The sequence below is a fragment of the Schistocerca cancellata genome, chromosome 9 (assembly GCF_023864275.1).
Source record: "Schistocerca cancellata isolate TAMUIC-IGC-003103 chromosome 9, iqSchCanc2.1, whole genome shotgun sequence".
NCBI classification, from domain to species: domain Eukaryota; kingdom Metazoa; phylum Arthropoda; class Insecta; order Orthoptera; family Acrididae; genus Schistocerca; species Schistocerca cancellata.
This window is the reverse complement of record NC_064634.1, coordinates 314,446,062-314,459,530: the sequence shown is the minus strand read 5'-3', so window position 1 is coordinate 314,459,530 and position 13,469 is coordinate 314,446,062. Positions and strand designations below refer to the sequence as shown.

General features: G+C 44.5%; 1 protein-coding gene across 1 annotated transcript in view; it reads right to left on the bottom strand.

Moving 5' to 3' along the window:
- Positions 1–13,469, bottom strand: part of LOC126100191 (ataxin-2-like) — a 124,333-nt gene that overhangs the window by 42,439 nt on the left and 68,425 nt on the right. The window contains exon 10 of the mRNA XM_049910750.1: positions 13,037–13,187. Coding sequence (XP_049766707.1) covers positions 13,037–13,187 — 151 coding nt within the window. The remainder of the gene's footprint in view (positions 1–13,036; positions 13,188–13,469) is intronic.

The window sequence follows — 13,469 nt, the reverse complement described above, 5'->3', positions numbered from 1 at the left end:
GCACATGGGAAATGATCGCCCGAGTAGGCGTCAGAAAGAACGGGCCACTCAAAATGATGGGCAAGCTGGACAGTGCAGAAGGATAGGTCCAGATAGGAACAGATGTACATGGAGTCTGAAAGGTATGTGGGTGCTGCTGTGTCAAGACGGAAGAGGTTAAGCAGATTAAGGTCTGCCAAGAGGGCACCTCTCTGACAAGTTCTGGTAGAACCCCAAAGGGAATGGTGCGCATTAAAGTCACCGAGCAGCAGGAGAGGAAGGAAAAGGCGAACTGCAACAGCTTGAAGACAGGTAGTCAGGGAAATAAGCTGCCTATGAATGTCATCCCTTATGAGCAGCACGACTCCTGCGCGAGATGGAATGCTCACCTCAGGTGAAAGGTCAAAATGGACTGGGAAGAACTGCAAAAGCTCAAAGTGGTCATGAGGATGCAATTTAGTTTTCTGAAAGCAGAGTACAAGGGGACGCTGCAATTATAAAAGCAGCCGTAAATCCTCTTTTATTGGATCAAAGGCCGCCAACGTTCCATTGGAGGAGAGTCATGACAAGTAAAAAGAGAGGAGGGAAAAAATGAACGGGTGTCACCTAGGAGGCTGCTGAGTGCCAGCCTGCATAGACTCACTGCTACAGGGCACAGAGGCAGGAGGATCCTGTTCCATTAGGTCCACAGAAGCATCTTGTGCTGTCAGTCTCCAGAGTCCAACACAGAAAAACGGTTGGCAGTGCGCACCTATGAAACGGGGGCCATCCGGGCAAAGGTATCAAGTGGCGACACCGTCGAAGAGGATCTTCAAGTCGGCGAAGGAGATGATGGTTCACCTTTGTTGGACTACTTTGAGCCTTTCTGGTTAGCAGAGGAAGACTCAGGTGCTGGTTAGATGGAGGGACATAGGAAGTCTTCACGGGAGTAATCCTCCTGTCCTTTCCAGCCCGCTGGTTGTGTAGCTGGGGACCTAGTCCCTTGAGGCGAAGGTTGCACAGCTGGACGAGGGGCCGGTGATGCTATTGTGACACTGGGACCATTTTACAACCTCAGAGCTGAATTTGAGGGTGCACATCTCCGTGGCCGTTTCCTTCAGGGAGCGAGACAGCAAGAACAGTACTGTAAGTGTCAGACGGTAGAACACAGGGTTTGTGACTAGCAAATACCTTGTGAGCGACTGGGTAAGGAACTTTTTCTTTTACCCGGGTCTCCTGGACAGCCTGCTCATAAAGATACATGGTACAATTGCAAGAGGATGCAGCACGGTCGCCACTGCAGTTGATCCACGGGGGAGGAGGAGTCAGACAATTGCCCTCGTGCACATTCCTACCACAGGTTATACATTTTGCCGGGTTTTTGGTTTTGTTTTGCTTTAGGGCACAATAACAACTGGGGTCATACGCGCCCAAGTCAAAACTATAGAACACGAAGCCAGCGGGGAGTTAAAAAACGGCTATACATCAGGCCCAATCGACATAACAGAAGACAGCTGAAACAGGCACGTGGAATAAGGGCTAAAAAAAGACACCATACAGAAAGGGAGGTCGAAAACTAAAAATTAAATGGCCTTCACCATATTACTTTGGCGGATAAAAATTAAGATGCAGTCGACAGCCTGCGTGACATTCGCTAAAATGGCCAATAATTCAGGCGGCAATCGGAAACAGGAACGTAAAAGGTTAGAAAATGGACAGTCCATCTGGAAGTGGCAGACAGTGCAATATATACAAAGTGGTGGGGTAGTGCCAGAAAGCAAATGATGATGGCTAAAAAGGCAGTGCCCAATACACAGTTGAGTTAAAATAACCTCCTCCCGGCGGGAGGGCCGAGGGGAAGTCGTCCAAGCTGTTGGGAGAGGCTTAATAAGCCAGAGCTTATTCCCAAGAAGGGAGGACCATTGGCGATGCCAAAAGGACACCACCTCCTGACAGAAGGCAACACAGAGATCATCGGAGGGAATATAGGTACTCACGGGCTGAGGTATGAGGACTGCAGCTTTGGCGGAAGCCTCATTTTCTGGCAGACCGACATGACCAGGAACCCACAGAACCATCACACTGGCTCCATCAAGAGTGAGCAAGTGACAGGTTTCCTGGACCCGCTGCACTAAAGGATGGGCAGTGTACAGTGCACATAGACTTTGAAGGGCACTAAGTGAGTCTGAGCAGAGGATACAATTGAAAATGCTGTGTCCCCAGGTATACTCCGTGGCCTGATACAAGGCAAAGAGATCGGCAGTAAATACTGAGGAGTGTGCCGAGAGCCGATATTGAAATACATGGGTGCCAACGACACAGGCACACCCAACCCCATGGTCAGTCCGAGAGCCATCAGTGTATACAAAGGTACTATTGCGAAGTTCCATGCAAAGGTCGTGAAACTGAAGACGATAGACCAAGACTGGAGTAGTGTCCTTAGAAAGCAAATGAAGACCAAGGTTAACATGGGCTGCTTCGCAAAGCCGTGAAGGGTTCACACCCACTGGGAAAGGTGCAGGTAGTGTGAAGTTAAGCTGCCGTAGCAAGTGCCAAAAGCACACACCATGAGGTAACACAAAAGAAGGATGAGCCCCATAACGACGATCAAAGGAATCATCAAAGGAGAAGGTACAGGATGGGTGGCCACACACAGCAGAAGTGACCTTGGCTTCGTGAAGCAGCCCATGTTAACCTAGGTCTTCATTCGCTTTCTAAGGACACTACTCCATCCTCAGTCTATCGCCTTCAGTTTCATGATCTTCACATGGAACTTCGCAATAGCACCTTTGTATACACTGAGGAGATAGTCACGGCAATAGGACAGGGGTAGTTAAGCGGCTTCAGCATACAGACTCAACTGGGCTAGTGTAAAAGGCACCTGTGGCCAAGCGGATGCCACGATGGTGGATACTGTTGGGATGGTGTAAGAGGGCTTGGCATGCAGACACATAAACAAAGCACTCATAGTTGAGTTTAAAAAAGGCAAGGGACTGGTACAAACAGAGGAGGGTGGTTTGATCGGCACCCTAAGAAGTATCATTGAGGACATGTAGGACATTTAGGACATTGAGGAACCGCGAACAGCGGGCTGCCAGGTAAGATACATGGGAGGACCGAGAGTGTTCCCTATAGAGCATGAGCCCCAGGAATTTCGTAGTTTCAATGAACAGAAGGCCAACAGCCCCAAGATGTAAAGATAGTGGCAGAAACCACTTGCGTCCCCAGAAATTCATACAGATGGTTTTGTCAGTGGAAAACCAAAAGCCATTGTCGATGCTCCAGGAGTGAAGACGATCAAGACAGCGGTGAAGACGCCCCTCAGCGAGACAGGTCCGTAGAAAACTGCAATAAACGGCAAAACCATCAACAAAAAGGAAGCCGGAGATGCCTGGTGGGAGACAGGCCATGATAGGGTTACTGGCGACAGAGAAGAGGATGACACTCAGGACAGAACCCTGAGGCACACCATTTTCCTGGATAAAGGTGTCCAACAAGACAGAACCCACACGCACCTTGAAAATTCAAACTTGTAAAAATGACTGAAGGAAACAGGGCAGGCAGCCACAGAAGACCCACGCATAAAGAGTACGGAGGATACCAGTTCTCCAGCAGATGTAGTAGGTCTTCTCCAAATCGAAAACATGGCCATAGTCTGGGATTTCTGCAGAAAACCATTCATGACATGGGTGGACAAAGTAACAAAATTGTCAACTGCAGAATGCTGTGCTCGAAATCCACATTGTGCATTCATCAGTACATTGCGGGACTCGAGCCACGATACCAGCCAGGCATGAATCTTACATTCCACCACCTTGCAAACGCAGCTGGTAAGAGACATGAGGCGGTAGCTAGAAGGAAGGTTTTTGCCCTTACCGTGCTTAGGTATGGGTAAGACGGTGGCTTCATGCCAGCACATATGGGAAATGTGCCCTCTGCCCAGATGCAGTTGAACGTGTTAAGCAAAAACTGCTTGTCTGCGAGAGAAAGTTGCTGCAACACCTGAATGTGGATGGCGTCCGGTCCTGGGGCAGAGGATCAGGATAAACTGAGAGCATTATCTAGCTCCCTCATAGTAATGGCGGCATTGTAGCACTCACAATTCAGGGAAGAGAAGTGTATCACCCAAGTCTCCTCTGCTAGTTTCCAATGGAGTGATAGTGGGAAGTGCTCAAAACTTCCGCAAAATAGTGGCCCAAGGTGTTGGAGATAGCAATAGGGTCCACGATAACATCGTCTGCTACTATGAGGTTGGAAATGGGGGAATGGATCTTTGTCCCAGAGAGCCATTGGAGGTTGGCCCACACGACAGAGGAAGCGGTGGAACTGTTAAAAGAACAGTGAATGAAATCCAGCTAGCTCATTTGCTATCCCGAAGAACGCGACACTTTGCATGCACCTGTTTATAATGAATGCAGTTTGCAATCGTAAGACGATGGTTACAAATGTGGAGCGCATGTCTCCGTGCACGAATTGCATTGCGGCATGACTCAGTCTACCAAGGGACTGGGACAAGACATGGTAAAGAGGACTGGAATGTTCTGCAGCAGTAATGATAACGTTGGTGAGATAGTCCACCTGGGCATCGCAACTGGGGAAATCTTGTTCTTTGAAGGTCACCAGGGAGGAATAAATCTGCCAGTCAGCCTTAGTAAGCTGCCATTTGGGCATATACGCGGGTGGGGTAGGAGTCAGCAAATGGAGAGCACACAGGAAATGCTCACTCAAGTAGGTGTCAGAAAGAACGGACCACTCAAGACTACGGGCAAGCTGGGCAGTGCACAAGGAGAGGTCCAAATGGGAATAGGTGTGCGAGGAGTCAGAAAGGAAAGTGGGTGCTCCAGTGTTAAGATAGAAGAGGTTAAGTTGGTTAAGAAGGTCAGCCATGAGGGCACGTCTGACAGGCCCTGGGAGAACCCCAAAGGGGATTATGTGCATTAACGTCATCGAGTAGTAAAAATGAGGGAGGTAGCTGCCCAATAAGCTGAAAGAAGTCTGCACTGGTGACAACAAACAATGGATGTACATAAATGGTACAGAGGGAAAAAGTCAGTAGGCAAACTGCAACACCTTGAAGACAGGTAGTCAGGGAGATGGGTTGACTATGAATGTCATCCCATACAAGCAGCACGACACCCCCATGAGACGGAATGCCGACCTCAGGGGGAAGGTCAAAATGGACGGCAAGTAATGTGAAAGCTCAAAGCGATCCTGAGAGTGCAATTTTGTTTGCTGAACGCACGAGTACAAGGGAATGCTGCGATGCTACAAACAGCTGAAAATCCTCTTTGTGGGACCAATGGCCGCGAATGTTCCATTGAAGGACAGCCATGAGGAGGAAGAGTGTAGGGGGTGTCAACTCGGCAGCCGCCGAGTGACAGCTGGTGTCGATTCACTACTACAGGGCACAGAAGCAGCAGGATCTTGCTCCGTGAAGTCCACAGAAGCATCAGCTTGCTTGTGCAGTCGGTCCATGGAGTCCAACACTGAAAAACGGTTGGTGGTGCGCACCGGCGAGACAGAGGCTGGCCCGACTAAGGTACCACACGCTAACAGCGTCAAACTGGATCTTCGAGTTGGCGAAGGGGAAGACCGTTTGCCTTTCGTGGACTACTTCATGCCTTTCCGGTTAGATAAAGACTTGGGTGTTGTTTGGCTGGAGGGACGGAGGAAGTCTTCATGGAAGTATCCCTTCTGTTCGGTTGTGTAGCTGATGACTTTGCCCTTGAGGCGAGAGGTTGATGGCTTGTTGCACACCTGGACGGGGAGGAAGGCAAAGCTACCTTGACACTGGGCAATTTCCGAACCTCAGAGCTGAATTTGAGGTCGCATGTCTGTGTGGCCATATCCTTCATGGAGCGAGGGGTAACAGGAAAAGAACTATAGGTGTCAGATGGGAGAACACAGGGTTTGCGACTAGCCAGCAATTTGCAAGCTACTGAGTAAGGCTTTTTTTCCTTTAACTGAATCACTTGGACAGCCCGCTCATCGAGATACATGAGACAATCCTGAGAGGAAGCAGTATGGCTGCCATTGCAGTTGATACAGTGGGGAGGAGGAGGCAGACAATCGCCCTCGTGTGCATCCCTACCACAGGTTACACATTTGGCCAGGTGCTGACAAGACATTCGATTGTGGTTGAAACAATGACACTTGTAGCAGAGCATTGGGGTCGGAATGTATGGTCGAACTGTGATAACATGATAGCCTGCTTTGATCTTTGACAAAAGCACCACTATCAAAGGTGAGAAAAAGAGTGCATGTGGGCAGAATTCAAAGTTCAATGGGCACATGAACAGGATAGCTGTGGAGAAGCAAAGTGGCAAGTTGTTGTTGCTTGAGACTGAGAAGTAGTCTCCAAAAGCAAAGTGCCATAATATAAACGAGGGCAGGGTTTCACAGGGCCGGCAACTGTATCAACACCTTTCTGAACAATAAACAGATTTACCGTTACGAAGGACTAACCTGCTTCAGTACTCGATACCACAAGGAACTGTGGTGCAGCTGGAAGGGTCTTTGAATCATTACCGTCATTCCGTTTACGTTTCGTAGACAGTGATTGTGAAGATGATTGGCTCATTGCGAGAAAATCCCCCCCCGACTGCCAGCGTCTCCGATGGCATGCTCCTTTCAACTGGGGGCCCTCTTCACAAGGGGGCGCAACTGCCTTAGGTGATTGTTCACACCTCAGGTCACGCCTCCCGAACACCTGATAGAGGGACCAATCGGCAATTTGGAAGGTAGCAGCTCAGACAATCAACCCTCCCTGGGCCTGGGCTGTACCAGGGGGTTCATGCAAATCCTACCTGTTGACCTGGGCCTGGGAATTATGCATTATCCAGTCACCTGTTATGTCAGACGTGTGGGCCTGCCTTCAGGAGCGCACAGGGAGGAAGGATAGGGAAAAGCAAACAAAGAAAGGAAAAGGGAACGAAAAACAGTGATGAGACTGTTCTTATGTCAGCGACAGAAAACGTGGAACATTCCCAATAACACCCCAGACAAGGGGAAAAGGAATGGCAAGAGGACAGATATGCAGAATGGAAGAGAAAGGATGCTGCTAAGGCTGGGAACCTGTGGTAGCCAAGTATGAACCTCCCCCCAAAGAGTCTCAAGCGCCTTGGGCAGGGAGGGGAGGGGGAGCCAGCAGCACAAAGTTAAGCTACCAGAGCAATAGCTGAAAGCAAATTCCAGTAGGTAAAAGAGAAAAGGGAAACAGACCATACTGGGATGAAGGGGTCATCGAAAAAAGGTGGCACAGGATGGGTGGCCGGCCATGGCAGACAAACGGGATGCATACCCACTGGGGAGAACATCACACCTTTATGACAGCTGTAGTTCGGCACCTTCTGCACATAGATTCTCAGCTGGGCTAGTGTAGAAGGAGCCGGTGGCCAAATGGATTCCATGATTGTGAATTGTATTTAGACGGTGTAAAATGGACAGCCAGCCCGATGCATAAATGAAACACCATAAGGTCTAGATTCAAATGGACAAGGGAGGTCTGCTTGGCTCCCAGGGAAGTACTGCTTAGGATATGTAGTACATTGAAGGACCGGGTATAGCAGGCAGTCATGTAAGACACATGGGAGGACCAAGAAACTTTTCTACCAAGCATGAGCCCCAGGAATTTTATAGTTTCAGCAAACGGAAGAGCACCAGGCCCAAGATGTAAAGATGGTGGAAGAAACCCAATGCACTGCCAGAAATTCATACAAATGGTTTTGTCAGTGGAAAAGCGAAAGCCATTGTTGATGTTCATAGAGTAAAGACGAATGAGACATCACTGAAGATGCCGATCAAGGAGACAAATCCATACAGATCTGCAATAGCTTGCAAAATCATCGATGAAAAGGGAGCTGGAGGAAGACAGGCGATAACAGACTTAATGGTTATAGCAAAGAGGACAATGCTCAGGACGGAGCCCTGAGCACCCATTTTTCCCGGATAAAGATGTCCAACAAGGCAGAATACACACATACCTTGAAAACTCGTCTTTTAAAAATTCAACAACACCAGAGGATCTCCGAGTCAGAGAAGACCGTTTGCCTTTCTTTGATTTCTTAGAGGCGTTACAACTGGTAGATGAAGACTCAGATGTGTATTTGCTGGAGAGATGTAAGAAGTCTTCGCAGGAGTATTCCTTTTGTCCTTTCTGGCCTGCCGGATGTGAAGAATGGGATTTTGTGGCCAGGGATGTAGATTTGGTGGCTTCTTGTACAGTCAGAATAGCAGGAGATGAGGATTCTACCGTGATACTGGGGGTTTTTACTGGGGATGACAAGTCTGCGTGGCCATGTCCTTTGTTAACGCGAGGCACAGCAAGAAGGGTACTAAAAGGATCAGATGGTAAAACACAGGGCTTTCAACTAGCCAACAACTTGCGAGCAACAGGGTAAGGTACTTTTTCCTTTAGCCTGATCTCCTGTATGGCCCACTCATCAAGACCCATGACACTCACGGGAAGAGACGACATGGTCCCCATTAGCAACACATCGGGTTTGGAATGTACGGTCAAACTGTGATGATTTTATAGCTTGCTTTGATCTTCAATGGAAGCACTAATCATTCAAAAGTTAGAAAAAGAGTGCACAAAGGAACTAAGGTGTCATCAACAGTTTTCATTACTCAATGGACAAACAGGACTGAAAGCCTATGCTATACCAGTGTCATTTTATGTCACCTACAATGGTTTTCCCCATGAGCATTGCTCCATTAAGTGTTAAAAGTTGGGAAATTTTATAATTATGTAAAGAAAGTTGGGTGCAAATTAATATTACCAACATAGGAAACCAGATGGAACAAATTCTGCAAAGAGTAAGAAAACTTCAATTCTGAGAATGTACTGTAATTCAAATACGAATCAGACACAGAATCTCAAATAAAACTTTACAACTGAGTGGTTTAAATAAGAGTCCTTCATGAGTCAAAACTAAAGTCAGATTATTCCTTGTGTGTTCATTAAGCAATGTCTCAAGCCCTTTAAACATTATCTTCGTCAAACATTTCTTTCCTTATGAATTTTAGTCTGTCTGATCACTGGCCGATATACATGCTGCATGCTCAACTTATGGAAGATAGCAACCGTGTCATCACTAAGAAGTAATAATGGAACAATTAGTACCACTGCGAACTGGTGGGTATTCTTGTCCGGGAAAAAAGCAGTTGTTGGCCATGGAGCAATGCACCACTTTCTTCTACCTCAATGGTTTGGAGGACATGAAAAAGCTTTAATATTTGGCATTATCACTTACAGGTTCTTGTTCATTACTCTCAACAGCTTTTTTTCCAACTGGCTCAACTTTCCTTCTTGCCGATGAGACAAAACATACAAGGGGATAGAATCACTTGTGCTATACCTTTGGTTCCCGCAAACATTACAGTGTGAATGCATGATCCGGTACCAACGAGAAAAATACATCTTTCCCTTGGGTTTGAATGTTCAGGAAAGTGTCTTGAATGTTTTGAATCATTCACTATGTTGGATACATTTTCACTTGACGGTACAGAGTGAGCAAATGTTGTATTTCCTGCTACAGTGACTTATCCTTTCAAGAGCCTGTTGGATAGTGTAAATTTCCAAGTCAAATTACATATATTGGGGACACTGCGCTTCAGGATCTTATATGAAAGAATAACCATTTGACATTTTCAAAAGCAGATTGGGCTTTTTAATTAGCCAGTGTGGCTACTTGAGTCACCCGATTCGGAGCTTAATATTTGTCACTTCTCAAGGCATTCTTGTTCCTGAATTCTGGATTGTTTTGTTGCATGCAGCCCTTTTCTGAACTACCAAGCAAAAGACGGATCAGCAGGCTTACTGTACATAAATGACTGCGGTGGTAACATGTCTCAGTCCTCAAAATGCAGTCACTCATCAGTCTTGGAACGTTGGATACAGGGCTAGTTTCATAGATACTATTTGCTAACCAAATACCCTTATTGTGGGCAACAATACCTTTAAATGTCTACTTTGGAGAGCTATATAAAGTAAAGCTGTGTTCAAGTCTGGACTTTAGGATGTTTCAAATTCTTGAGATCAGTAAGCCTAGACCAAAAATTAAACAGTTGCTGAAATTTTTAAAACGGTAACTATCATGCCAATGGCAAGAAGATAAAAAGATGTGGACAGTTAAAAATCAACGAAATGGGTTCTTTATGAGAATTTAAAATCAATTTTTGGATCCACTGTTTCGTCGCCTTAAGCTTATGTTGCTGTAAACAAGCTCAGACTGGAAGAAGAGCAGGAACTTGAGAAATATACAATTAGTAAGTAGAGTTCAACTGGACTGCTTACTTTGGATGTAATACTATTAATGGAAATGGCGAAAGTGATGCTAAGAACATTTCCTTGGGTACACTGCTCTCTAGCAGTATTGACATGATATAGCATGTGTCTGATTCAGTAACCTAAACTGCAATGACACATGAAGGCTCCCTGCTCTCTAGCAGTACTGACATGATATAGCATGTGTCTGATTCAGTAACCTAAACTGCAATGACACATGAAGGCTAGTGCAATACGGTGAAGACATTCTTATTTTCCCCATTTATGAAGTTGTTAAAACATTGATTCAAAATGGCATTTTTGAATAAGAATGTTTCGAATGTTCCACTCAAGAGTTTTGTAACTTTTGGACTCTTGTATAATCTTAGAAGCTCTGATGTTCCATATCACAATTGTTAGACAATTATTATTTGAATTTGCTTGAAAGTTCCTACAATGGTTAATCACTGCAATCCCGTGAGAATTCAACTCACTCATCCACTTTTCCTAATGTCAATTTTACTTTAAGTGTGCCATCTCTTAGGCCTCAAAACAACTATTTCTAGGTACAATTCATTCCTGCTGTCACCGCAAGCTGACACTTTCTCACTTGCTTTGAACATTTATGTTTCATTGGTTGAAGTTTGGTCCCTCAATTTCATCCTGTATTTACTGAAAAGAAACACCCTCCAACTAAGGCGTCTGACCAGGAATTTCTAAGACAGATTTTATTCTTGGCTTACATCAGCATGGTAATTACAGGTGCAGCTTGAACTAACAACTGTAAACCTGATGTCCATTCAAGCAGGCAGTGTTAAATAATGGATGTGTGGCCATAATGTGTTGACGTTGTTGCACAAATCATAATGGAGTAACATCTCAAAATCAAGTATGTGCAGAATCTATCCCATACAGCTTGATTCCCAAACAAGCAATGACTCGTACACACCTGCCATGACTCAACAAATGCCAAACACAGGAAGTCTTTTCTGGTGGAAATCATCCCAAGTGACAAGACTTGGCATTATCAATTTAAACCTACCAGAAAACAACAAAAGTGCAGAAATTCACACCAAGGATCAACACTGTGACGACATAACACTCGAGTCAATGTGAAGTGTGAGTTAAAACAACATCCCACAGGACTTTTCTGGCAGTTTCACTTTGTTTTATGAATATTCTGCGTGTTTTACTCAAACGGAGTAGGGGGAGCTAAAATCACTATCCCAACTTTTCTCTCCCTCTCTCTCTTTTTTTTAATTAATCCAGTCTAAACTTTTTGTATGCACTGATGGGATACTGCTGAAAAATTATTAAACACTTTGTATGTATCACTGGAAACTCCAGGTAGGAATATCAACAATGTACAAAAAGACAGATTGCTACTTACCATGAAGAATAAGGATTACACATTAAGTTGTAGACAGGAGCAATTAATAAGAAACTTACACATAAGCTTACAGTCCCAGTCTTTGTCAGAAAAAGACACAAACATGCCATTCATTCACATAAACAAGCACACCTCACGCACACATACCACTGACTTCTTCATCTCGGGTCAGAATTTCTGGTCCTCAGTTCACGCAGCATGCATACCGCCAACTCCGGCACGGCAGGCCCGAGCAGCTGGAGTTGGCAGTCATGTATGCGTTATGTGTACTTGCTTGTGTGAATAAATAATTTGTGTGTGTCTCTTTCTGACAATGGCTGTGGCCAAAAGCTTATGTATAAGTGTCTTAAATGTGCCTGTCTGCAACTTAACAAGTAATCTTTACAGTAAGTATTACTCTGTCTTTTCCTAAATTGTTTGCATATATGTTTATAAGTAGAACTAAACATTTTGCCTCCTGAAGGTAAGTTCTGACCAGCAATTCTGTATGTCAGTTTCTCTTTACTGAATTTTCCTTTGATGCAGAAACTTAACTGTTTCACCCAAGTGATGTTTAAATTGAGGATATACGTAAGGAACCTGCAGCTGATAAAGAAACAGATTTCACATTTTTTATTCATGTTACTACTATTGAAGGGGGGGAGAAGGGGGGGGGGGCGAGAGAGAGAGAGAGAGAGACAGAGAGAATTTTTTCGATAAATATGAATGAAGAAAAGAGCCAACTCCACTGTGTATTCATCAATGTTCACTATTCTTCAATATAATGAGAAAATGAATAATTACATCCAAATATAAAAAAGATCTAACATACTAAACAACACTGGATGCGTAAGAAGACTAAATGACACTACTTATGTTTCTTCCTACCTGACTGTCCTTTTAAGATCAATACAGTTTTTCCACATGTTACACTATTACCATTTCACTAGTGAACTGATAACTGAGGATTATGCTACACACTTAGTCTTATTTTCATCTGAAGTGTTTCTTTTCTCTAGTACTCCTTAAGCATTCAGTAGCCTACTTGCAGCCTACTTCCTTAGTTGCACTGCTTAAGCTCTTCTGTTTTAAGTCTGAAATCCTTGGAAATCTTTAACACTTTTCCTAAATTATTTCTAATTTTTGTGACTCAGAAGTTCGACTTCTCCAGATCTATCTTGACTTGCTTCATCCACAGGATTGTTGTTGTTGTCGTCTTTATTATTATTATTATTATTATTATTATTATTATTTATTACTGGCCAATACTATAATGCCACATTAAATCAATGCTAAGCCTTTCAAGTCAATATTAGGTGCAAGGACATTCCAAAACATAATACCAGCTGCAAATAATGTTTTATTTATTACTATACTTTTGTAGAATTCCAAAATCACCAACAAAACAAAAAAGTAATTTATGAACAGCACAAATAACTTACTTTTACGGAAGCGGTTTCCTTGGTTAGGATTTGTGAAAGCAGGTTGGCTTGTTGTCACTACATATGTTGGAACCACCATTGCCATACCAGCAGCATATTGTGGCGTTTGAGGGGTATGAGGTCTTGATGGTGTTGGTGTACTGGGTGACCTCTGCAATAAGAAAGAAAATCTTGCAGTTCTATAAAACTATGTTGAAACCTACTAGAACTGGAGTTACAGAATGGTATGATATTTTTAGACAATACCAACTCAAAATAACCATGCAATCATGGCACTCAGTGCAAACACTGGCAACAGACACAAGAAACTAGATTGCTACAGCTATATATTCATTTGTTAACATCCCTGTACTAGTCTACAATTTATACACTATTCACACTTGAAAGGCATTGTTTAGGGAGAGATTACAGCAACCTTGTTATATGGTAACAA